This window comes from Camelus dromedarius, chromosome 12, assembly GCF_036321535.1.
Source record: "Camelus dromedarius isolate mCamDro1 chromosome 12, mCamDro1.pat, whole genome shotgun sequence".
Classification (NCBI taxonomy): Eukaryota; Metazoa; Chordata; class Mammalia; order Artiodactyla; family Camelidae; genus Camelus; species Camelus dromedarius.
The window spans coordinates 65,019,240-65,044,099 of record NC_087447.1 but is presented as its reverse complement, the minus strand read 5'-3'; the positions used below and the strand labels follow the sequence as shown (position 1 = coordinate 65,044,099).

Here is a 24,860-nt window from a genome sequence, read left to right as displayed (position 1 = left end):
ATACTGATACATAGAGTGCGTATGTTTCCCTTGGATGCCTTAGGGCCACCTCAGTCTTAAAAATTCCACGATGAAACTCATTAACTCCCCAAACAACCTACTTTTTTTTGTTCTCTAACTGGCACACTGGTTTCTCAGTCAGCAATACTTATGATCATATTTTGACCCTTTTCTTTCCCTTCTCATCTTGTCAAGTCAGTTGCTAAGTTCTGTTGACTCTGTCTCCATGCCCCTTGCATCCCCTCCTATTTCATTTTTACTGCTAGTTTAAGCCCTTAGTACCTCAGTCCTGAGGTCTCCTAATAGTTTTCCTAGCAGATTTTTCTGCTCTAATCATCCATTCTCGGACCTGTTGTTAGGATAATCTTCCTAAAGCATGGCAACTTTCCGTGGCTTCTCACTGCTTTCAGAACTAAATATGTAAATACCAACTTTTTTTTTTTTTTTAGGACTTTTATAGTCTAATCAAAGCCTGTCTTTTCAGGCATAGCTCTGATTAAGCCTTACAGGTATCTTGCACTTCAGCCAAAGTGGTCTGCCTCTTACAATAGCTTTAATATGCCCTGAACTTCCCAATTTTTTTTTCATATTTTCTTTTGTTTAGTAAAACTGTTGAGAAGGTGATGAACCTCTTCTGTATTCTGGCTGTCTCCAAATACCACCTCTTTCTTAAAACCTTTTTCAAGACCCTAAGTTAAAGCTGTATATGAGCATTCCAATTTCCAAACCCCCACGTGCTTTCTTTCTTGCTCATTCATTTTTCATGTCCTACGTTGTGTTTTTTGTATACCTGTATTAAGTACATTGGTGTGAAAGCTCACTAGGGGCAGCAGCCCTGTGTTACTTATCTCTGTATCAAGAAGTTCAGTAGTGTCTTGCATATAGTAGGTGCTCAAGGGTATTGATGAAATTAAACTGAGATATGAGATAGCCAAAAGAATATGCTAGTGAAGAGAAAGAAATTTGTAGTATAGGAACTAAGAAAAGACTTTTTTTAAAAAAAAAAAGTCAGGTCATTGGTAATTATAGAAAACCATTTTAGGGGCTTGATAGAGGCAGAAGCCAGATTGAAAGGAATTAGGGAGTGAATGGGTACTGAGAAAATGGAGCCATTGAGGATAGGCAATTTGCTATAATGTGGAAGGTAGCTAAAGTCTTAAGAAATGGAATATGGTCTGCAGATTTGGAAAGAGACTTGCGAAGGAAAACCACATGTGGTGTTTGAAAGAAAAATCAGTGTGCCGTCAGAAATGCAACTGCCAAGATCACTGCAAGTCATGCGTTTTCATTTTTCACCTTGGCAGAGGAGAAGCACTCCAGTGAGTCAGGCCACTGAAGCTAATAATGAGTTCCAGTGTGCTGGGGCCGCAAGGTTGGATTAAGTATGCGAATCACAGAATAAGAAGCCTTGTAAGCATAACCATGTTGGGCATTGGCAAGGCTGATGTTCCTGACTCACTTGAGTTTATATTCTTGTGTTCCAGTTCAGTCTGATGAAATTATTGATTGAGAGAGAAGAGTTACTGAGCCAGCCATATGTATTTTTTAGGAGGTGTCTCCCCTTAATTATTGCAAGTATGTTTTGAAATGTAGGACATTGAAATAGAATCATTAAGCTGAGAAACCCTAGTGGTGGAAGCTGTTGATGATGTGTGGTAGGGCCAAGGAGGCAGACAGCGAAGGTCTCTTCCCTGTGCTTGAAATGCCATTCTGGGGGAGACTTCTTTGGCCTATCTGTAGTTAGTTAAAAAAAAAAAAAAAAAAAAGGGAAGAGAGAATCATTACTTAGCTAAATTAGAATATTTTTCAAGTGTATTTTAAAAGGTAGATACCATTACAATCACTTAATATAAAACACTGGTAAAATCACTTAATGTAAAAAACAATTAAAATATTTAGAGAAATTGTGGCTATATTTCTTAATAGGATGTCATTTCTGCTTCTCCGTAAGCAGGGGTGTTGAGTTACACAGTGACAGCCCAGTGCTCTTGAGATAAGTACAGCTGTTGGATTTTGTTTCCCTTTGACTCTTTTATAAGAAATACAGTATTGGAATGTTTCTATTTAGTCTATGAGTCTTAGCTTCATATTCGAGAGTAAGGCTGTGGTTACCTAATTAGGAAATACATACATATATATACGCATACAAACACATGTACCTTTTGGACAATTTAATGTTTCAATATTTATCTAGATATTGTGTGAATATTTCAAAAGGTGAAATACTCATTTCTGAAACCCTGGACTGTGTTAGAACTAAAAAGGATATCTGAGCCATGGTTCTTAACCTTGAAGTCCCTGATAATTGTAAAAAAAATTCAGAGGATAGCTTTTATGAGATTTTCAAAGAGATAATATGTGATCATCCAAAGGCTAACCACTGAAATAGTCTAATTGGCACTTTTCATAGATAATGAAACTGTGTTAGGGAGTGAAGATTAAGTCAAGTGGCCATGGATACTGCTGTTAGCTGGATAAAACTAAAATCCTGGTTTCTCAAGTCCCAGCTACTTTTTCTGTAAGCATTCCAGTGTAAATAACAGTAAAAAACAATTCCCACCAGTTGTTTAAGGATTATTTGTCACTTACTTACAATAGAGACTCTTTAACAGAATGTTTGCTCCAGTGTCCTAAGAAATGGAAATGGAGTACTAGATATGGTTTATAAAATAATATGCACACAGTAACTCCTGAAGGAAAAGGGAACTGTGTTTACCTTTCCCTACCCTTGTTCTGCCCGCCACCGCCCCCCACCGCCAGGTTTCTTTCTCATTTTCTCTTCAACATTCTGGTCATGGCCTCTGATGAATTTGACTCGAATTATCCAAAGTTTTGATCATTGTCATTCACTTTTTCACTCATTAATTAGTTCAAGCAGTATTTCTTGAGTGCCTTTTCTATTCCAGGCACCGTACTAGGTCCTAGGAATAGCACTTCCTTCTTAAGGTTTGTAGTCCAAGGGGAGTTAGTCAGGGAGTTTTGCAGAGCCAGGCTCGCTGTAGAGGGGCTGGCATATTTAATGACCTTAAAGCAGCCCAGTGTGGTTGGACTGAGAAAAGCAAGGAGAGAGAGACACAAGAGGAAGCTGGAGAAGAAGGCAGGGCAGCTCATGGAGAAGAAGGCAGAGGCCATGGTAAGGAAAGAGCAGTGGGGAACCATTGAGGGACTTCAAGCAGGGGAGGGGGGGCTCGTTGCGACTTTTTGGCTATTATGAATAATGCTGCTGTGAGCATCTGTGTACATTTCTGTAGTTTTTTGGGTGGACATGTTTTCATTTGTTTCTGAGTGTATATTTAGGAGTGGAATTACTATGTTTGGTGACTCCATGTCACTTTTTGAGGAACTGCCAGACTGTTTTCCAAAGTAGCTATACCATCTTATGTTCTGCCAGCAATGTGTGAGAGTTACATTTTCTCCACAATGTTGGTAACATTTGTTATTGTGTCTTTTTGATTACAGCCACCCTGGAGTGTGTGGAGTGGTATCTCATTGTGAACTCCTCGCCTTTTCCTAGCAAGGCTTTTAATTTTTAAGCCTGGCATTTAGGATTCTCAGTGTTCTGAAATCAGGCTACCTTTTTTAAGCCTTTTATCTATTTAGTTTGAGTAAACTGCTTATTCACAAAATATGCCCTGTACTTTCCCAAGCTCTTTTTAAAAATTTCTTTGCATGTATGTGTTTGTGTGTGCTTGTGATCAGCAAAGCCTTGGTCTACGCCTTGCAATCCTTCCATAAAGGCTCAGCTGAATTTCTTTCTCCTTCATTTGAACACATTGAGCCATGTGGAATAGTAAATATTTGGCCATTTTACCTACAAAATAGCAACTTCAAATGGTTCAACTTAATGTTTTTCTTATTTTCTCTAATCCTCAAATTACTACTGTTGCCTCTGAGTTTTTCCTCCTGGCCCTGTTTATACCTCTCATGGTGTTACACTGACGTGCTTATGTGGTGTAATGTCTCCTGTGGGGCTGAAATCTCAAGAGCAGAGGCTCTGTAATCTGGTGTTTTGCACATAGTAAGGGTTTTGTAACTGTTAAAAATTTTTAAAGGCTTATGTGCAGTATATAAGGAATCAATATACACAAATGAATCAGTGTAAACAGTACATCAATAAATATAGCTAACGAATACAAATGCAAAGGTGTTGGAATGACTAGACTTATTGAAAGAAATTAGTAAGAATAATGTAGGACTGGTTTCTTGTGGAAAATGAACTTTCAAGATAAGTTTGAGGTGGTTAAAAACGATAGTTGTCAGAAGGGAAGATAGTTTGGAGGCTAAATTAAAAGATATTCAGAGCAGAAATGAGAAGAATCTGATTCTCATGACCAGTGGCAAGGAACAGGTTTGTTGTCTTCAGGAGTGATGTGTAAGCTTCGAGCTAGAATGAGGTGTGGTGGAGAGGTTTGGCACTCTGAAGGCTATTGTGAGATTTAACCTGATTTGGAGGCAGTTGGGTATCAGTGCATGCACTTTCATCATGATGAATACAAGTGCTAAAGAATTGTTGGAGTGATGCTTGACAAACATCATTATATTTGAGTGTAACGTATTAGAAAGTGATGAGACTAAAATCCCTGAGTGAATCCAGTTAGGCGCTGATTCCAGCTTTTTTCGGCCAAAGAGTATTGAGCTAGAGTGAGACACGAAAATGGGAAATAAAAATATTCAATGTGAAAGAACGGAAGGGAGGAAGGAAAGAAAATATGAACTGTTTCTTCATGGAAATTACTTCATGCAGTTGGAGTGTCTGTCAAGTTGGGGTAAACAGTTTTGGGAAGTGTAGTTCTGTGGAAAACGTAATAGGCAAAAATGACCATTAATTTTTACTCACATTTTTCTCGAAGAAAGGTTATTTTTGATGACATAATTCTGTCTCTTCTGGTAGGACTGCCATGTCCTTTTTAGTACTTTTTAGAACTTTTGAGCTTTTTTGTGTAGAAAAAGATGATTTTAAACTATCAATTCAAATTGAAAATCTTTCGCTTCTAAATCCAAGAGAAACTCCTTTGATGACTTTCATTCTCTATGACGGTATTAGTCAGCTCAATCCTGCAGACTTGTGGCTTCAACAGCACAACTTTATTTCTCCCAGTTTTGGAGGCTGAGAAGTCTAAGACCAAGGTGCTGGCTGACACTGTCCCTGGTGAGGACGCTCTTTGACGGGCTTGCACGTGGCTGCCTTCTGGCTGTTTTCTTACGTGGCTTTTCCCGCAGAGGTGAGGTGCGGGGAGCCACGGGCTTTCTCTCTTCCTCTTATAAGACCACTCATCCTATCAGTCCTAACATATACCCCACCCGCATGACTTCATTTAACTTTAACTGATGGCAGAGCTTTCTGGAGGTAATTATAATCACTTTGGGACACAGTGAGCATCAGTGTTGGAGTTTTTGAGGGGAGGGAGTGAGTGGGAGGCACCAGTCAGTCCATAGGAAAGACAGACTTCATTTCTAAACTGTGTTCACAGTGCCAGCACGTGTGCCCTTATAGTGGGAAAATACTAATTTTTCTAATACTTCTGACATAATATTATCCAAAAAACACAATTTCTTACTTTGTAGATATGAGGTCTTTAATTGTAGTTCTTGTTGTTTTTCTTCCCCAGTAAATCCATGGGTACAGTCACTGGGGGGACATTTGTATTCTGACTTGTAAAATGTCACAGCTGAAAGTAGTATTAATGAGAGGTGAAGCAGCAGCTTTGCCATGATGTATTTTTTAATTTATGCACCTAATCTGACTTGGGGTGGGGAAATTTGTGTGTAATAACAATCATCTGTCATAAATAGCAGCTAATACACGTGGTGCTACATTTTTTTAAAAGATGCTTTACATATTTTATTGCAAGCAAGCTGGGGAAACAGTCTGTGGTAAAGGATCTTGGAGTGGTAAACAATAACAGAAATGTCTGAGAAGAGGAGCTTGTAGTCGGGTAAATGCAATAGAGTGTTATGGGTATTGTGATGGGACTATGTACCGTGTACAGTGGAGGGAGAAGTAGCCGTGCCTGCAGGATGGATAGGGGCAAAGAGGGAGTGGGAGTGCACGCAGGGCATGGCAGGCAGAGAGAGCAGAGTTGGCAAAGGCACAGGTGCGTGAAATGGCTAAAGGACTCAGGAATCTGCAAGCCGTTCAGAGTGTGTTCAGACAAGTAAGGTCTACAGTGAGATACACAGAACAGAGGCCAGATCATGGGAGACTCAGGTGTTGTGTGCCAAGGAGTCTGGGCTGGAAGAATCTCTGGATCCTTAAGGGCATTCAGATTCCCACCATGACGGCAGTTTTGGAGAAGAAAGAAGCTTTAAAGAAGAAAGTGAGCCAGATTATAAAGTCCTTACTGAGCGAGGAGGGGTAATTGAAAGGTGAGTGGAGGGTAGTAACAGAAGCTGTCTACCCAAGTGTTATGAGCCTCAGAGGAGGAAGGCGTTTATGTATGAGACGGGAAAGTAGTATTAGTGTGGGAGCATGAGCGAGGAGCTGGGAGGTGCTGCCTTCCCCTTTGGGCTTTGTTAGACGCGGGAGAAGAAAACCTTCTCTAGAAAAGCCTGCAGAGAAGTGGATTCCTGGAAGGAGATCTCAGCTGAGGCAAAGAAGTGGAGGAGGGAATTTGGTTGAAGCTGTAAGAATTTATTCAGTATGGAATAAAAAGTCCAGTATTAGGTTAGGAAGAGTTAGTAGCTGAAGGAAGACTTGGGCAGGGAAAATGGATGGAGGAAACACATAGTCAGGCTAGAAGGGCTGGCAGTTTTGAAGAGGACAGGGGTGACTAGGATAACAGGAATGTCTGGATTGAAGTTTATGTAGTGAAGTTTATGGCCTCGGAGAACTGAGGACTCAGGTGGCCTTAGTTACTTAATGAGGTTAGCAGACTGCAGTCTTTGCTGAGAGTTCAAATGTCTTGCCAATGACAAGATTCTAGTTCTCTAGCCTTTTATAATTTTTAAAGGAGGTGGCTATGTAACCAAAGAGCTCTAGTCTCATGTGGAAAGTGTTAAGTGCCGGCACGAGTATAGGTAGAAGTGTAGATGGCTGCAAGTTGTTCCAGCTGGAAGGCCTGGGGAAGACTTCTTGGAAAAGGTAGCCTTTCAGCTGGATCTCAGAGAGTAAGTAGGATGTTAATAAACAGATTGGGACAAATGGGCATTCTGTTTCGGAATGGCATGGACAAAGGTGTGAATTCAGGGGCACACAGAGCTTGTTTGTGGAAGAGTTTATAGTAAACAGAGAGAGCTTGACCTCAAGATGAGCAGGGGAGAAATGGAAAAGAGCAGTGGAAATTAGATTGTATTTTCTCAGTAGCCATGATGATCAGAAGTTTGCATAGAGCCTGTATGACAGGAGAAAATGAACTACTGAAAATAAGAGTTCTGTATTCTGTGGCCACCTTCAGTTTGAGTAGCCACTTCATGTTTATACCAGAACTTTTAGTAGTTCCGTTGATGGTGGTGGTGGATGTGTATTTGTAAGTGTTGCTGTAATCACAAGAACAGTACTTTGATATATTCCCATCCTTGACCCCTCCAGCCCCTCCCTCATTGCTTGCCTGGAGTTTAAAACCTTTTAGTGCTTATTCAAATACAAGATTGTAGATCGTAATATTGGCCCATGTTTATGTATGTCTGGAAAGAGAAGTTAATATAATTAAAGGCTGTTTGCCACACTTTTGCTTGAAAGACTGGCTCTTTGAAACTGCAAAGTATTGGTTGCAAGACCTGGTTTTGTTTGTTATTTTATTTCTCTTGGATTTGTTTATTCCATCCTTTGGCTCTAAAGAGCTGTGTGGTGTCTTAGTGGTACATGCTATAATACTCTGTTGGTACTGTTTTTCTAGGTGCACGTTACCCATGATTCCAGATTGTGTTTTATTGCCTTCAGGTGTTTTTCCTGTTTTCCCAGGAGGTCACAGGCATACAGAGTAGTATTGCACATTTCAACTTGTTTAAAGTAGACTTTGTGGGGTGTTGATTGCTACATTGCACTTAGAATTGTATTTGGCTGTACAGAATATAAAACTCCATTACAGTGATTTTAAAAGTTGAACTTCGTTTATCTTACATAACAAAAGTTCCTGAAGTAGGGAGTTGGTGGGGATTCAGCTGCTCACCAGGAAAGGACTTTATGCTTTTCTGTGTCCTTAGCAGGCCAGCACATTGCTCATGTGTACAAGATGGCCACAGTATTTCCAAGCTTTATGTTTTTTGGTCCAGGCCAGAGAAAGTGGGAAAGTTTAAGGGCTACCTTGCTATTTCTGCTCTCCTGTATTAAAAAGATAAAAAGCTTCCATAACAATGAATGGACTTCCCTTAAATCTCATTGACCAAAATTGTGTCACATTGTTCTCCTAAACATGAGGGGGCTAAAAGCAAGCATGTCCTTGTCCTCTTGGGCTGGGCACAAACTACCCTCATCAAAGTCAGGAAAGAGGGGTGTGTATATATATGGAGTAGGCAGCAAACACTGTCAAAGTACTGTGCCTAAAGTTTAATTATTTCACTTGTTTTTTTAAAAAGTTAAAAAAATGTTTTTGGGAAAAGGGAGGTAATTAGGTTTGTTTGTTTGTTTGTTTATTTAAATAGAGATACTGGGGATTGAATCTGATACCTTGTGCATGCTAAGCACGTGCCCTATCACTGAGCTATACCCCCTCCCTACTTGTTATTTTAATGCAGATGGTATTTAATTTATCTCGCATTGGCTACAAAAAAAAAAAAAAAGGGAAGAAATCATTCTCAGCCTATCAGTTTCTCTTTCCTTACATTATAAAGCTAGATAATTGAATTTCTTAATGACTGTTCCTTTGTATAATATTATAGGTTCTTAGATATAAAAAAGTAGCCACAGTTATACTTTGAAATACTTAATAAAATAAACAGATGGTTGTAGTTGAAAAAAGATTCTGAAGTGTTCCCCCGGCATGCCATTTTGATCCATTTAAATGAAGTGACAGTTTATTTTGGGGGAGATGCTTTTCACATTGTATAAATATATAAAAACATATTTTGGATGGCATGATCTTATACATGGAAAACTGTTAAAACTAATAAACAAATTCAGGGAAGATGCAGGATACAAAATCAACATGCAGAAATCAGTTGTTCCTATACACTAACAACGAACTTTCTGGAAAAGACATTAAGAAAGCAAATTCACTACAGTAGCATCAAAAAGAGTAAAATACTAAAGAATAAAATTAACCAAGGAGGTTAAAGATCTGTATGAAGAAAACTATAAAACAGTGATGGAAGGGATTGAAGAAGACACAAATGGGTAGAAAGTTATCCTATGTTAATGGATTGGAAGAGTTAAATCTTGTTAAAATGTCATTGCTGCCCAAAGTGATCTGCAGATGAAATGCATTCTCTGTAAACATTTCAATGGCATTTTTCACAGATAGAAAAAACTATCTTAAAATCAGTGTGGAACCATAAAAGACCTGAAATAGCTAACACGATCTTGAGCACAAAGAACAAAGCTGAAGGCATCATACTTCCCAACTTCAGACTGTATTACAAAGCTATAGTTATCAAAACAATATGAACAAAGACACATAGACAGCAGAACACAATACAGAGCCCAGAAACAACACCACGCATGTGTACGGTCAACGTACCTTTGAAATGGGCACCAAGAGTGCACAATGGGGAAAGGATGGACTCTTTGGTAAATGGTGTTGGTGAACAATGGATATCCGTGTGCAAAAGGATGAAGTTGAACCCTTGTATCACATCACACACAGAAATCCACACAAAATGGATTAAACATTTAAAAGTAAAACCTGAGTCTGTAAAACTCCAAGAGAAAAACAGAGGAAAAGCTCCTTGGTCTTGAGAATAGTTTCTTGCATTTGACGCCAACAGCACAGGCAACAAAAGAAAAAAATACACGAGTGGGACTACATCAAATATGAAGTTTCCCTTTAACAAAGGAAACAGTCAGCAAAATGAAAAAGTGACCTACAGAGTTAGAGAAAATGTTCTCAAAAGTGGACATACTGATCAAAGGGGGCAAATTTTCATTTTAAAACAAAAATGTGGTTCTTGAATATTATCACAACCTCAAGATGGGTTTATTCCATCAAAAGCTAATGAAAAGTTTTGGCTTTTGCTGTGAGACAGACTTTTAATATGTTAGGAATGAAGCTTTAGAAAAATATATTTTTTAATCAGAACTTTTTCAGTTCAAAGTGTCTGAGATTTTTCTACTGTTGATTTTTCTTACCTTAAGTAATTTTAAATGTCTTTTACTGATAAAAGGAAATGATGTAAATCATTCAGTTTGTGGCGTAGGTATACTGTCATTGTGTTTTTGAATTTAACAAACACAATACGTTTAATATACACAGGCACTGAAATCAATTTTGTGGAAAACAAAGACACAATCCTCCCTCTTGGGATACTTAAATGTAAGTTGGTGAGACTAAATTTACATACCCAAGATCAATAGTGAAAGGTAGTATGTGATCAGGTATCAAAAGTTCTACAGGAACTTAAGAGAACGATAGTAACCGTAGAGTACGATTACTTAGTACAGAAGAAGTGGCTGTTTAAGACAGGCTTGTTAATAGTATAGAATTTGATTTGGTGGGAAGGTACCAGGTACAAAGACAGTCCATCTTTCCATCTTTATCGTCTGCTCTTTTGCTCATCCAACCCTGTTGAACTGTTTGTAGTTTTTCTCAAATGTTCTGTGCTCTTTGATGATTCTATGCCTTTGCAGTGTTTTTTGTTTAGTTTCGGGATTCCCTCACTTGTTTGTCAGCCTGGCAGTTTCCTGTCTTTCAAGACTCAGACTCCTCTGTAAAGTCTTCCCTGAACTTCTCTGGGGAGAGTTAGGTGCTTTCTTTTCTCCCAGTTTATAGTCCTCTCCCCTTGTCTCCTCACCCCCGTGTGTGTGTGTGTGTGTGTGTGTGTGTGTGTGTGTGTGTGTGTGTGTGTGTGTGTGAGATTAGAGTTGTTAGCACATTGCACCATTTACTTACTTGTCTGTCTCTTCTGCAAGTTTGTGAGCTTTATGAACATGAGGATTGTTCCGTGTTTATCTCCAAATCATGGTGCCTGGTGTAATGGTTTTGCGCATTGGCATGTTCATTGGATGAATGAATGGATGGTTGAATAAAAAGAAAGAATTAACTTGGGGTGTATTCAGGAGTCCTGGGGAAGGCTGTCCACAGGGAATGTGGACGGTAAGAATACTTAGCCTTGAAGGAATAGAGCTTGCAATTTATCAGTATTTGGAGATAAGATTGAATAGGCAAAGTAGGACTAGTTGGCACTGGAAGTTTTAATAAATAATGGAGTTACAATTAAAAAAATTTCTGAAATTGGTTTTTCAACACCTCCATTCTTCAAATGTACTGTGTGCTTTTGTATCTTGTAGTGCTTCCACTTCTCATTCAGAGAATTCAGTGCATACAAAATCAGCCTCGGTTGTATCATCGGATTCCATTTCGACTTCTGCAGAGAACTTTTCTCCTGACTTGAGGGTATGTATTCTAAGTTCTGATGAAGCATTTTCCATTAGCTGTTTGTGGCCACACTATCAATATAACTTTTAAGTAAGCAAGAGACGTTGATGAAGTATTCTCAAAGACCCGAGTCTTTATATAATATTCCAGAACTGGCCAGCAGATTTGGAATTCTTATTTACTTGTACAGGAAAAATGTGTAATTTATCTCTGAGTTTGAGATCTCTTAAGTTTTTTGCCAAACGATAATTAGTGAATTTCACTGCGGTATAAAAGATTTTCATGATTACTCCCCTAATGCTTTACTCCTGGTAACAGCTAGTATTTATTGAGTACTTACCGTGTGCCAAGTACTGTTCTAAGTGCTCTGGTGAAATATGTCTTGTAATACTACTGTCAGTTCTGTGAGGTGGAAATTATTATTATCACCATTCTACAGATGATGATAACTCAGAGAGAGGTTAAATAATATGTCCAGAGTCTCATAGCTAATAAATTTAATTGCCAGTATTCTGGCTCGTCTCGTCTAGTTCTGAAGCGAAGTCATTTAAATACTGCAGTTATCTCATTGTAGTTTGTAGGTGTTCATCTGTTTATTAAAGGTCTTGTTGCTGTGAGATTGACCACATCCGCTATATCCTGTAGCACTTCGCACATTTTTGGATTTGTCTGCTCTTCTACTGTTGCTTAACTATGAGTGCTGGGGAAAGTAAATTTCATATGTGGTACCGATTTTTAAATCTTACCTTAGAATCTTTTAGTTCTGATGAAGTGACTGCCTTCTCAGTGGTTACACTTACACAATCTTAACTAAAACGTTGTTTTCATTAATGAGGTCATTTGCTGTTGAGCATAATTTGAGAATATATCCTTTTCAAGTATTTTGTTTTAAAAACTTGAATCCAACAAATGTAAGAAGACAGGTTAGAAGTATCTGTAAAGGCTTCTGCATATTTGCCATTATGTTTTGTGAAATGTCATAAAATACTAAATTGGGTATAGCATAACTTTAAACATCTTTAAAAACAATAAAAATTTATCTCTGTAATCTGGATGTGTGTTATGCCGATTATAAGGGCTTCATAATATCATTAGCTGTTATTTTGAAGCATAACATACATTTAGGACAGGGTTCATCATTAATAATAGTGGATATAAACCCACCCTTGCCTTTCATTAATTTACTACTATTTGAATACATATTTTGTATACGTATCTAACTTTTGTTTATTCATTACATTAATACACATCCATTAAGGGCCTCTAGGCCTCTTGATAATTTTGTAATTTTTTTGGCCTACTTCTAGTCAGATTTAATTACTTAAAAACATCATTTTAAACCTCATATTGTAACCAATAAAGACTCATACTAGGCATGGGAGAAATGTCATTTTTACTTCTAGGCTGTGCTTATATTATTAATATTTACCAGCTCTTTCTTGCCTCAGATATGTTAAACCATTTGTGTGTTCTTGTGGGGGTTAGTTTAGCTGGGTGCACACGTGAATTGCAGTACACTGTAGGAGGCCTCCACCGCGGGCTTCCACCGTCAGCTTCTCTGCGTGCAGACCCTCTTTACTTCCTCAGTACACCATGTGTACCATAATAAGGGTGACTGGCTTACACTGGGACAAAATCAGGGTCATAATGTTAATGTATATATTAAATATTTTATTTATTTCTTATTTTTATCAGATAAATTTTAAATTTTAGAACGGTTTTAGGTTTACAGAAAACATGCAAAGATAGTACAGAGTTCCCATATAGCTGATATCCAGTTTCCTCTATTATTAATATCTTACATCTGTGGGGTGGGTACACCTGTCAAAATTAATGAACCGATGTGGATACATCACTGTTAACTGAAGTCAGTGCTTTTATTCAGATATCCTTCGTTTTTACCTGATGTGCTTCTCTTTGTTCCATGGTCCGTCCAGGATACCACATTGCATTCAGTGGTCCCTTAGGCACCTCTTGGCTGTGATAGCTTTTCAGACTTTGTTTTTGATGACCCTGACTGTTTTGGAGAGTACTGGTCAGATACTCTGCAGAATGTCTGATGTTTTACCCATTATTAGACTGGGGTTATGTGTTTTGGGGAAGAAGACCACAGAGATGATGAGCCATTTTCATCACATATCAAAGGCACATACTGTCAACACGATTTATCACTGTTGACGTTAACCGTAATTATTTGGTTGAGGTAGTGTTAGGTTCTTTCACTGAAAATACTCTTCTTTTTTTCCCTCCTTATCCTTATACTGTACTCTTTAGAAGGAAGTAACTATGCTTAAGGAGCCCACACTTATGTTCTACCTTGTTGAGAGTGGAATATCTATGTACTCTTTTTATTTCTTCTGCATGAGATATTTGTCTCTTCCCCCTCATTTATTGAATTCTGCAGTCTTTTATTCATATCAGTATTGACTCATGGATATTTATTTTATATATTACAATCCAGTACTACTTTCAGATTGTTCCAACTCCAAACTGGGAGTTCTTTTAGCCAGATCTTGTGTGTTGTGTTCTCTGTTGTTGTTTTTCTTGTTTGTTTTTTAGCTCTTCCTTACTTTCTGTCACTACAAGGTGCTCCAAGCTCATCTTGGTATTTCCTGCCCCATCCTGGAATCGTCACCTGTTTCTCAGGGAGCCAGATTTCTTTTATTGGAAAATGAAATTAGAAAAGATCTGGGTACTAGGTGTGCTCACTTTCTTTCTTTTTTCTCCCCCTCCCCTTCCCCTTCCTCCTCCTCTTGATAAAAATACCTTTATTTTCCTTCTGAAGCAAAAGATCATCTACGTGCATCCTATTTGGAGATAATATAATGAGTATGTTGATCATATATGCAAGTTTGTCTGGAATAGACTTATTTTATGTCTCTTGTCCCTTCAGGTTTAACATTAGACACAAAAATGTCCTGAATTATTTACTCAGTTAGCACTAGGATACCAAAGGAATCTGTTAAGTTTATACATCAGCTCCATGACTTCAGGAATTTTCCGTATTAGTGCCTTATTAATTCAGCATTTTTCATAACTTAGTGGGGCCTTCAGAGAATATTTATTAGATGAATGAAGAGACAGTTGTTAGATGTTATATTAAGGAGAAGATTATTTGGAGCAACCAAAAGTTAACTGTACTTTCCATAGTAGAGTGCCTGAAAGGGCAGAGACAAAAAGGAAACTAATATGTTTAGGCTACCTGTTATCCTGATTCCTCATTTTAAACGATATCTTTGATTATTAGGTATGTCTTTGCTTGAATCAGTCTTATGTTTCAGTTGTGGGAGGGAGATGAGTGAGTAACATTTAATATCACTTAAAAAATGCAGCCTGATTTCAAATGTATGTGTAGGGTGGAACGAAGGATGTGCTTCTAATAACTGGAAAACATCTAGCCTGCTACCTGGATAAATACTTGACATGCCTCAACTCATTTAACTTTCACAACAATCCTGTGAGATGCCATTACCCCTTTTGACGGATGAGAAACCTCTCGTTCAGAAGAGCTGAATTAAATCATGTGCTTAAGGGCACACAGGTAGGTGCTGCCCTTTTATTCAGTCTCCGGTCGGTCGTATTCCTGTGTGGCCTTTTCTCCCACAATTTTGCTGCTGCTTAGTGTTTTCAAACATGAAGTGAGATTTTCTTAATTAAAAGGAATATCTTTAACACATTTTTGAGATAAGAAATAGTTTTCAATATTACTTCCTTAATAAATGAGAATTGCTTTCTAACCAACCTTAAAAAGAGGGTTTTTGTGATAAAATCTCATCTCTCTTCTCAGTTTTGTTAGTTGATGACGTTTTGCTCTTAGTATGTGCACCTTTTGCATCTATAAATTGATAGTATTCTAGTTAATTATAGGGGAACTAACTGCAGGCAGCTATGTGTTGCTGACCGTGGTTTGGCTCTATGTGTGAGACGAGGTGCTTGGTATGGTAGTTCTGAAAGTCATCATTCACAGATGATTTGAAGTGGGTTAACCGCTAGGCTTCGAGTTCTCCACAGCCTCACTGTTTATCTCTGTCCTGAGCCTCAACATTTTATAAGCTCCATTAGTGCCAGCTTTTAAACAGAAGTGTAAAAAACACAGTGCATTGAAAAGCTAACCCAATTTCATTAAAACTATTAAATCAAATTATATAGGTTTTCTGCTACACATACCATGAAGTGACACTTTTCCTGAAAGGATAGTGTCATAGTAAATTAACGGCTGTGAAGGCTTCTGTTAAAGATTTCTTATTCAAGCCAGATTTTTTTTTTTGCTCCTGCATCAGTAAAGCAGAATGGAAAATCAGTGGGGGTATGGAACTATTTTAGATACCTTGAACTTGTGTTTACTCAGGTGAAATTCTGTTTTGTGTTACGTTTTCACCTTGTGGGCCTTATCTGTTGTGGAAAAAGTCATAAACAGATTTAAAAAGTTGTAAACAGATTTAACCCAGTAGATGTATTTCTGAAAAACTGAGCACAGACTCAGGCTTGGTGAATTGAATCATGGGTCCTCAGTGACGTTAATTATAGTATTTTCTCTTTTCTTCATTTGTTCTTCACTTGGCAGTGAAGCCTGTTTAATTTCATTTAAAAAACTTAAAGTACTTTCATACAGAATTTTTAATAATGCAAATTATTTTTTAATAAATTTGCAATTTATAAAATCAGGCTTTCTTTAATAAGATTGTATTTTTACAGTTTGACACTTAGTGGAATTAAGAATCGGAACCTGTGTTTGGTTTATTTGCTCACTGGAAACTAAATCCCATGAAATGCAGGATTTTAAAATTCAAATGCACAGCTCTTTATTTACAAAGTGTAATTTGTATAGCATTGGACTTTAAATGAAGTATGTTCCTTAAACGGTGATGATTTACAGATAACTTAAAGTCAAGCTATGCAGTATTTCCTTTCCTTTGTTGATGCCTGTGATATGGCACTTACACTGAAGTCTGTCTGCAATTCAGAGTCAAATATTAAAATGAAATTGTATTCTGTGTCTTTTATCTCTTTATTTTAGAAGGTCTGTTTGATCTCAGAATATATGTATATTTATATAATTTGTATATATAAAAATATGTAATACATGAGACAATAGTTATAATATAATTATAATGTAATTTGGGGTTTTGTTCTTAACGATCTACTCCTATCTTGAAATATTTAATGGGCTTAAATTAAGGAAGTGTGAATATCCCTTCAAAATTTGTGTTAAATTTTTTATATTTCTTCATGAACTAAAGGTCACAGATAATTGGGTTATTTTTTATCTAGAATATGTACAGGAATGTGATATTGATATGTTCAGTCGGAATGAGTTAAGTCTCATAGAGTGGATGTTAAGTAAACAGAACAGTGTCTATTATACATAATTATTTCCATAGCCAGAGCAAAAATTGATTGAAATTAGCACTCACTCATGATTAACACCACCCCTCATCCCAACATCCACTCTTAAGAACCTAGGCTTTGAAAAGAACAGCTTAGCCAGATAAAGGGTACCCACCAAAACTGCTAATAAGCCTCATACTTAACGGGAAAATGTTAGAAGCATTTCATTTGAACTTAGAAACATGATGACGATGATTTCCTTCACCACTTTTATTCAACATTTTGCTAGAAGTCTAGCCAGTAAAATAAGAAAAGAATAAATTACGTAAAAGAAAGAAACAAAACTTTTTATTATTTATAGATGACTGTCTATACAGAAAATTCAAGAAAAATCTGTATGTACACTACCAGCACTGATGCTGAATGCAAGATAACTTAAAAAAAAAAATGCTTCTGTACCTTAGCAAAAATGTTCAGATAGTGTGATTTTAAAAATGTTACATTCACAAGCACAATGAAATTACATCACTCAGCGATAAGTCTAACAAAAGATATGCAAGAACTTTATGGAAGTTATAAAACTTAATAAAGAACCTAAAACTATCTCAAATATGTGAGCAGGCACAAAAGCCTGGTAATGTCACATATTTTCAGTATGTCTGTTAATTCAGTATCATTTCAAACCAAATTTAAGTTTATCTTGCCGAACTTGGCAAGCTAATCCTAAAATTTATATGAAAAGATAAAAGGTCAAGATTACTTAAGAAGAAACATGAAGAGGTGGGGATCCATTTAATCAAACATAAAACTAAAGTAATTAGAACAGAAATAGATGAGTGAGACATGACAAAGTTCAGGAAGAGACTGATACGTATAGGAACTCTGTATATGACAGAGATGATGTAACAAATCAATGGGGAAAGAATCAGCACTAGGTTAGCCATATTGGAGAGAAAAAAGAAGTTGGGTCTTAATTCATATATACACAAAAATTGAATTCATTAGACTAAATATTTTAAGAGTGAAAAATCAAAATTTTAAAATTTTTAAAGAAAATGTACTACCGTCTTCGTGACTTCTGTCCGGAAGGAATTTTAAAATAAGACCCAAAAATATTAACCATAAAAGAAACGATTATTTTTGTTGTTATATATAAAAAAACCCCTCTAATTAAAAGTTTCATTTATAAAAAATAAAAACAAAAAATTTTATTGTGCTAAAGTGGTAAGGACCTTTTCTTGTTTGTTTGAATACTGTTCATCTGACCTCTCTCAAATTCAGCTCTACAAAGGCAGGAGCCTTGGGTGTTTCCTAGTGCATAGAATAGTGCCTGAATCAATGTGACTTAAAAGCTATTTTACACTTGTGGCCAGTTCTATCCTGAAGCTCCATAGGACACTGGGAACATTTATCCTCCCATTTGCTGTATTTAATTAGTGGAAAAGTTCAGGAATACTCCTAATTGACTGAAACTTGAAACTACTTGTCAGTTACATCTGGGAAACTAAAGAAGGAAAGTCTGTATTTTATTCATAGTTCAGATAAAATCTGGGCATTTATCCACTAACTCACTGCACTCTTTCAAAATTTCCTGCGTGTTCCGGGGAAAGTATCCAGTAAGACATGGCCTCTGCTGGCATGAAGCTTAGGGTCGTGTAGTGGAGAAGGAGGAAGCAGATCAGTGGTTATTGTATAGTAGGTACGAAGACGAATGTATACCTTGGGAGTGGAGAGGACACAGCGGTCTAAAGCAGTCTACATTGTAAGTAAATAAAGTGTTACTACATTTAAAATACTTACAAGAAAATACTGGAGGGCATTTATAAAAGAGAATTTAAGGAAAAATAAACTTTCTGGAGAGAAAAAGACAATACTATGAGATATACAGATAAGATGTGTCTGTTGTCACCTCTTGTACCCTTAGAGCTTAGTAGCTGGAATGTGGAAGATGCTCAGCAAGTGTTTTGACTGAATCAGTGGAAGAGAATGAGAAGTACTAAGTTACTTTCTCTTGTATCAAAATGTCATGTCTTTTGAAAAATGCTCATTTCCCTCTTTACTTTCCATTCTTACTAGTCCCCTAGTTCTTACGTTTGATGGACTTGTCTTTCTCTGATGCAGCTCATGCACTACTGTAAGGCTGGTCTTTCTCTGACATCATGATGTGACACCCTAGTTTAAAAATTATTCTTACAGTAGTAAGTGCAGACTTCTAAGCCTTGTGTTCAGGGTTTCTCATGTTTGGTCCTATCGCACTTATCACACTGTATCTTCAGCTCCTCCCAGATATAACCCCATGTCCGTAGACAGGGATTCTCCTCATAGTTCCTCATACATAACGTGCTCAGTCAGGGCATGGAAACTCCTCATAGCCTCATACCGCATACCTCGCCCTAGGCAGGTCTTCCTTCTGGCTGTTTCTGAGTCCTGCTCTTCCTAATAGACTGGTGAATGTAGGTACGGTGTTTTCCTGAGTTCTGTGAGCCATGTTAGCAAATTACTGAAACCAAGGAGGGGTTGCAGGAGCCCCTGATTTATAGACAATTGGTCAGATGTGCCGGTGACCACCTGGGACTTGAGTTTGGTGTTTGAAGTGGGGGGCAGTCTTGTGGGACTGAGCCCTTACAGTGTGAGGTCTGCACTGACTCTGGGTGATAGTGTAGTAACTCGTATCTGCTGAGAATTGGGAAATAGCTTGGTGTGGAAAAACCTACATACCTGGTGTCAGAAGTGTTGAGAGTAGAAGATAGAAAAATGGTGTTTTTTCTTTTAGGAGGCTAGTAATCTGAAATCAAAGTGTTGGGAGGGTTGGTTAGTTCTGAGGGCTTGGAGGGAGAATTTGTTCCGTACCAACTATCCTTGGCTTGTAGACCCATCACTCCAGTCTCTGCCTCCATCTTGACGTGGCATTGTCCCTGGATCTCTGCGTCTTCATAGGGATGTCTTCTTATATGGACAACAGTTATATTGGATTAGGGCCCCACCCTAGCCAGTATATTCTCATTTTAACTAATTACATCTACAATGACCTTATTGCCAAATAAGGTCATGTGCCAAGGTACTGTCAGTTCATACTTAAGCCTGTCTTATTGAGGGGCATAGTCAACCCCTAGCATGAAGTGGTGCTTTCCAGACTGTTCCTCTGTAGATACTCACCCTTTGTTGTTGTTGTTGTTGTTGTTGAAGCAGTGACGGTGATGTAATGTTATCCACCTCTTACTACTTGTGGTTTCAGCTGAAAACCAAATTGCCCTTGGCAGTGTTATAAAAAGAAAGGGCTTCCTTGTCCTTGAATTTGGATGTACTTTAAAATATATAACCAATAAGATCCATTCCAGATGCCAGTCTGTGGCTCTACCCTGTTGAGATTTTTGTTTGTGTGGTTCTTTTGCCTGCTCTGTGGTTTGTCAGTGAAGTATAAAAATAGAATAAAGTGAGGACTCATACAAAATAATTTTCTCTAGTAGAACTATCCAGTGAAGAATAAGTTCATTATTTTTACATAAAGAAACTGTGGAAGATAGTTTGTAACTTCTACAGACTTATTTTTCTCTTTCAGGTGATTATAATTTAGTGTTTTGCAGCTTTCAGAAAATTTCTTTCCTGTTTTTCTATTATCCGACATTCCATGTGAAGACTGACCCATAAACTTGCCAACTTTCAGATCATCATTAGAGACAAGGTTTCTGAATTTCCTTTGTAGTGATTTCCTGATCAGAGAAAGGGAGATAGGTTAGGGTCACATGGAAAGTTACTGAGCGCTGTGAAAACAGTTTGATAAAGAGGACATAGAAGAAAGTGGGGGGAGAGCATGGTTGGGGAGAGAACAAAACTGAATTATGTTTTAGGAATAAAAAAGAATTATAAATTTCAATCTGTATGATTTTTTTTTCCTGACCGGTAAGATTTTAATGTGATAATAGACTCTTCTTGATAGTTAAGAAAAGGATTCACTATTGTATTAAATGCTATTAAAGAACAGACTTTGAACAGTCTTATCTATTGATACAGCCAGAGCTCCGGAGGCAGGCTGGCATCTAACGCATCTGATGGGAAACGGAGTGGATACCCCTTTAGTAACATTACTTTGGGCCAGTATGGGAAAGTGTCTTATGTATTCCAGGGAGGTTCTCCTGGGGAGAGTTCTCTCTTCCTCGTGTATCTGAGGGTTTATAGCTTTTTCTCTGCTGAAGACACTTCCATGTGAACGCAGGCGAACCTGATGAATCAGCCTGGCTTCCGTGTCTTAGTTTCTCTACTCTTATTTTAGGAAGGTAGGCCCCTGCTGTTTTTGAGTCACCTCTTGTTTTGACCTTGACTCCTTTCTTCCTTTAGTCTGCAGTTCTTTTTCAACTGACACATCTGTTGAGTCAAGAATTCTTCTCAAGGGAGAATCATCAAGTATTACTCAATAGTTGCTTGTGTCTGTTTTATAAGCTTTGAGTCAAAGTTGATCACTTCTTCCCACAAGTTATCACATATACCTCTTTCTTCCTGCTACCACAGCCTATTCCAGGATTTTGATGTTTTTCTCCTAATCTGTTATCCTTTCATCTTTATCATATCCAGCTTTCGGCACCTTTTTGACCATGCCATTTACTCTTATCAGAGACCTGCAGGGATTTTCCTTCACATGACTGGTCAAGTTTAAAATCCTTACCCTCCTCTCCTTCCCTCATTTTGTTATGAAAATTTCCTAACACACTGTTGATTTTTATGAATTCTCTATATATTTTGGATATTAACCCCTTATCAGATATATGATTCGCAGATATTTCCTCCAGTTCGATACGTTGTCTTTTCATTTTGTTGCTGTGCAGAAGCTTTTTAGTTTGAAGTAGTCCAACTTGTTATTTATACTTTTGTTGCCTTTGCTTTTGGTGTCAAATCCAAAAAGTCATTGTCAAGACTGATATCAAGGAGCTTATCCACTATATTTTCTTCTAGGAGTTTTATGCTTGCAGAGCTTTACATTCAGTTCTTTAATTCCTTTTGAGTTGATTCTTGTGTATGGTGTAAGACAGGAGTCCAGTTTTACTCTTTTGCATTTGGCTCTCTGGTTTTCCCAGCACTATTTATTTATTAAGGAGACTTTCCTTTCCCCATTGTATATTCTTGGGCAACTTTGTTGTAAATTAATTGACCATAAATGAGTGGGTTTATTTCTGTGCTCTCTAGTCTGTTCTGTTGATGTATGTGTCATTTTAATGCCAGTACCATACTGTTTTGATTACTATAGCTTTGTAATATAGCTTGAAACCAGAACACATGATGCCTCCAGCTGTGTTCATTCTCATGATTACTTTTCCTATTCAGGATCTTTTTGTGGTTCCATACAAATTGTAGAATTTTTTTTCTATTTCTGTTGAAAAATGCCAGTGGAATTTTGATAGGGATTACATTGAACTTTTTATGTTTTTAATGTCAAAATTAACCTCTTTTTATATTGCATATTCATGAAGAAATTTTACTGGCTATAGTTATTTTTAATACTCTTTTCCTTTGAACTTTATGATATGTTTAATGTGGTTAATACACTATCCTATTACAGAATTAGAGTTTTCTGAGTCTCACTGTATATTTACCAGTGAGTTGTATATTTTCATATGTTTTCATGTTACTATTAGTGTCTTTTTATTTCATCTTGAAGAACTCCTTTCAGCATTTTTTGTAAGGCAGATCTAGTGGTGATGATTTTGTATAGTAGAGCTAGCTTTTATTCATCTGGGAAAATTTTCATTTCTTCTTCATTTCTGAAGTATACCTTTGTTGGATAGGGTGTTCTTAGTTGGCAATTTTTTCCTCTCAGCACTTTGAATATATCATTCCACTCTCTCCTGGCCTGTAGGTTTCTGCTGAGAAATCTACTGATGGCCTAATGGGGGTTCCCTTGTAGGTTACAGTCTTTGTCTTAATGGCTTTTAGGATTTTTCTCTTCCCTTTGATTTTTGACAGTTTTATTATACTGTGTCTTGGAGAAGATCACTTTGGATTGAAATAATGAGGTGATCTATTAGCTTCATGAAGTTGGATGTCCAACCTTCTCCCCAGGTTTGGGAAGTTCTCAGCCATTATTTTGTTTTAATAAGCTTTATTCCCCCCTTTCCTTTCTCTTCTCCTTCTGGGACGCCAATGATACTGCTGTTGATTCTTTTGATAGTGTCCCATAGGTCATGTAGGCCTTCTTTACTCTCTTGCATTCATTTTTCTTTGTTCTCTTCTGACTGGGTTATTTCAGAGTTCCTATCCTCTAATTCGTGGGTTCAGTCTTCTGTCTGTTCTGCTCTGCTGGTGGTGCTCTCGCTTACATTCTTTATTTCATTCACTGAATTCTTCAGCTTCAGAATTTCTGTTTGGTTCTTTTTAATGATTTCTGTCTCTGTTTATTTCTCATTATGGTCATGTATTGTTTTCTGAATTTTGCTGAATTGTCTATTTTCTTGTAGCTCATTGGGTTTCCCCAAGATGGCTATTTTGAATTCTTTATTGGGTAAGCCACAGATCTCTGTATCTTTGCCTTCAGTCACTGGGAGATGATCATGATCTTTTGGTAATGTCATGTTTCCTTTATTCTTCATGTTCCTTGTAGTTTTACATTGCTGTTTTGGCATTTGAAGTAACAGTTACCTCCTCCAATCTTTACTAGCTGAGAGATACTTTTTGTTGGTCCTGTTTGTGTTCTGGGGCTTTCTCCAACCTTGTCCATACACCTGCTCCACACTTTTTACTGCCTCTTGTGGCAGAATTCTTAAGCTTGTATGTCTTCTCTAGATCTTACAATGAACCAGCTAATATGTCTTTCATTATCCCAAAGGTGGTGCCACAGCTTGAAATTGTGGTTTCTCCCTTGTCCACAGACCCTGCCTTGGTTTCTTTGTGTACCCCTGTCTACCTGAGCTTACACTCACTGTTGTTGCCCTTAGAATTGTGAACAAGGAGCTGGCTGCAGGGTGAGGAGGATGTGGTTGTGCCATTTGGGGCATTGGGAGTTCTGGTGGGTGAGATTAGGGGATCCTTGGGTAAAGTTTTCCCAATGGCTCATAGGTAGGCGTCCTGCTGGAGTCTAGAATGCACATCCCTTTAATATTACTATCTGCCTCTTTCCGGAAGTCCTCCATTTTCCCAGTCATGGAGCTCTTGTTTTAATACTCTGGGGCTGTGGGAGAGAGATGGGTTTCTTTAGCAGTATCCGCACAGCTGGGGAGGCTGGGTATTCACTCACTGTTACCCCTTTTACCAGGGATCCCCACCCACCCCTTTTGGGGAGGGGTGATACTGGCAAAGGTCCTCTTAATAACCACTCTGATGCATCCAAACTTGTATTTTGTTGTTGTTATTGTTCAAATGGAGTGCTGGAACTTCTTTTGAAACCTAGACTTCCATAAAGGCTTTATCATCTGTGGGTGTCTTCCTTAGTCAGTGTTTTCCAGATACCGATGTCAACAGGGGTTAGAGTCAGTTCACAGGCTCCTGCTTGCTGGTTCCACAGCCTGTACCAGGTTCCACCTGCTTGTTACATGGTGCACAGGTGGGTGAGACTCCTTCTGGGTCCCTCTGCACGTGGTGCTGGATTCCATAGCTCCCATGGGGGCACTTTTGTTCATGGATAGATGTCAAATTTTAGACATTGAATAAAATAAAAATAAAGGATGTCTTATTTTACATGATGCTACATCAGTCCTTTGCTGCTTTCTTTAGAAAAGTAAGATGCTTGCTATTCTATAGCTAAATCTAGAAGTTAGTAGTTCAAGAGTTAGAGATTTATGGCTCCCTGTGTATTTATGACATGCTGTCTCAAATATTACTCCCTGTGTATTTTAGAGCAGAGGAATAAAGCACCATGTGAATGAGCCATTGAGAGAAGAGACAATGAAAATTTATGTTGATGCGCATTGTTAAGTGGATAATAAGTATTTCTTATATTTTAATAGCCCCTTGCAAATCTCTTTATGATGCAGCTGTCTCATCTACTCACAAGCCTGTAAGCTGGATATTAATATTATCTTAATAATATAAGTGATGAAGCTAAGACTCACACGGGTTAGTACAGTGGCAGTAAATGGG

The 24,860-nt window shown here is 37.7% G+C and overlaps 1 protein-coding gene across 5 annotated transcripts in view; it reads left to right on the top strand.

Annotated features, from left to right (window-relative positions):
* The window catches only part of MTMR2 (myotubularin related protein 2), an 86,899-nt gene that overhangs the window by 23,849 nt on the left and 38,190 nt on the right, over window positions 1-24,860 (top strand). For 3 of the 5 annotated variants that reach the window (XM_064492835.1, XM_010977808.3, XM_031460613.2), the window contains one exon: window positions 11,381-11,486. In XM_064492835.1, the coding sequence (XP_064348905.1) occupies window positions 11,381-11,486 (106 nt within the window). Of the gene's footprint in view, window positions 1-11,380; window positions 11,487-14,823; window positions 15,010-24,860 lie in introns of all 5 variants that reach the window. The other 2 variants (XM_031460610.2, XM_064492834.1) reach the window with 1 other exon arrangement.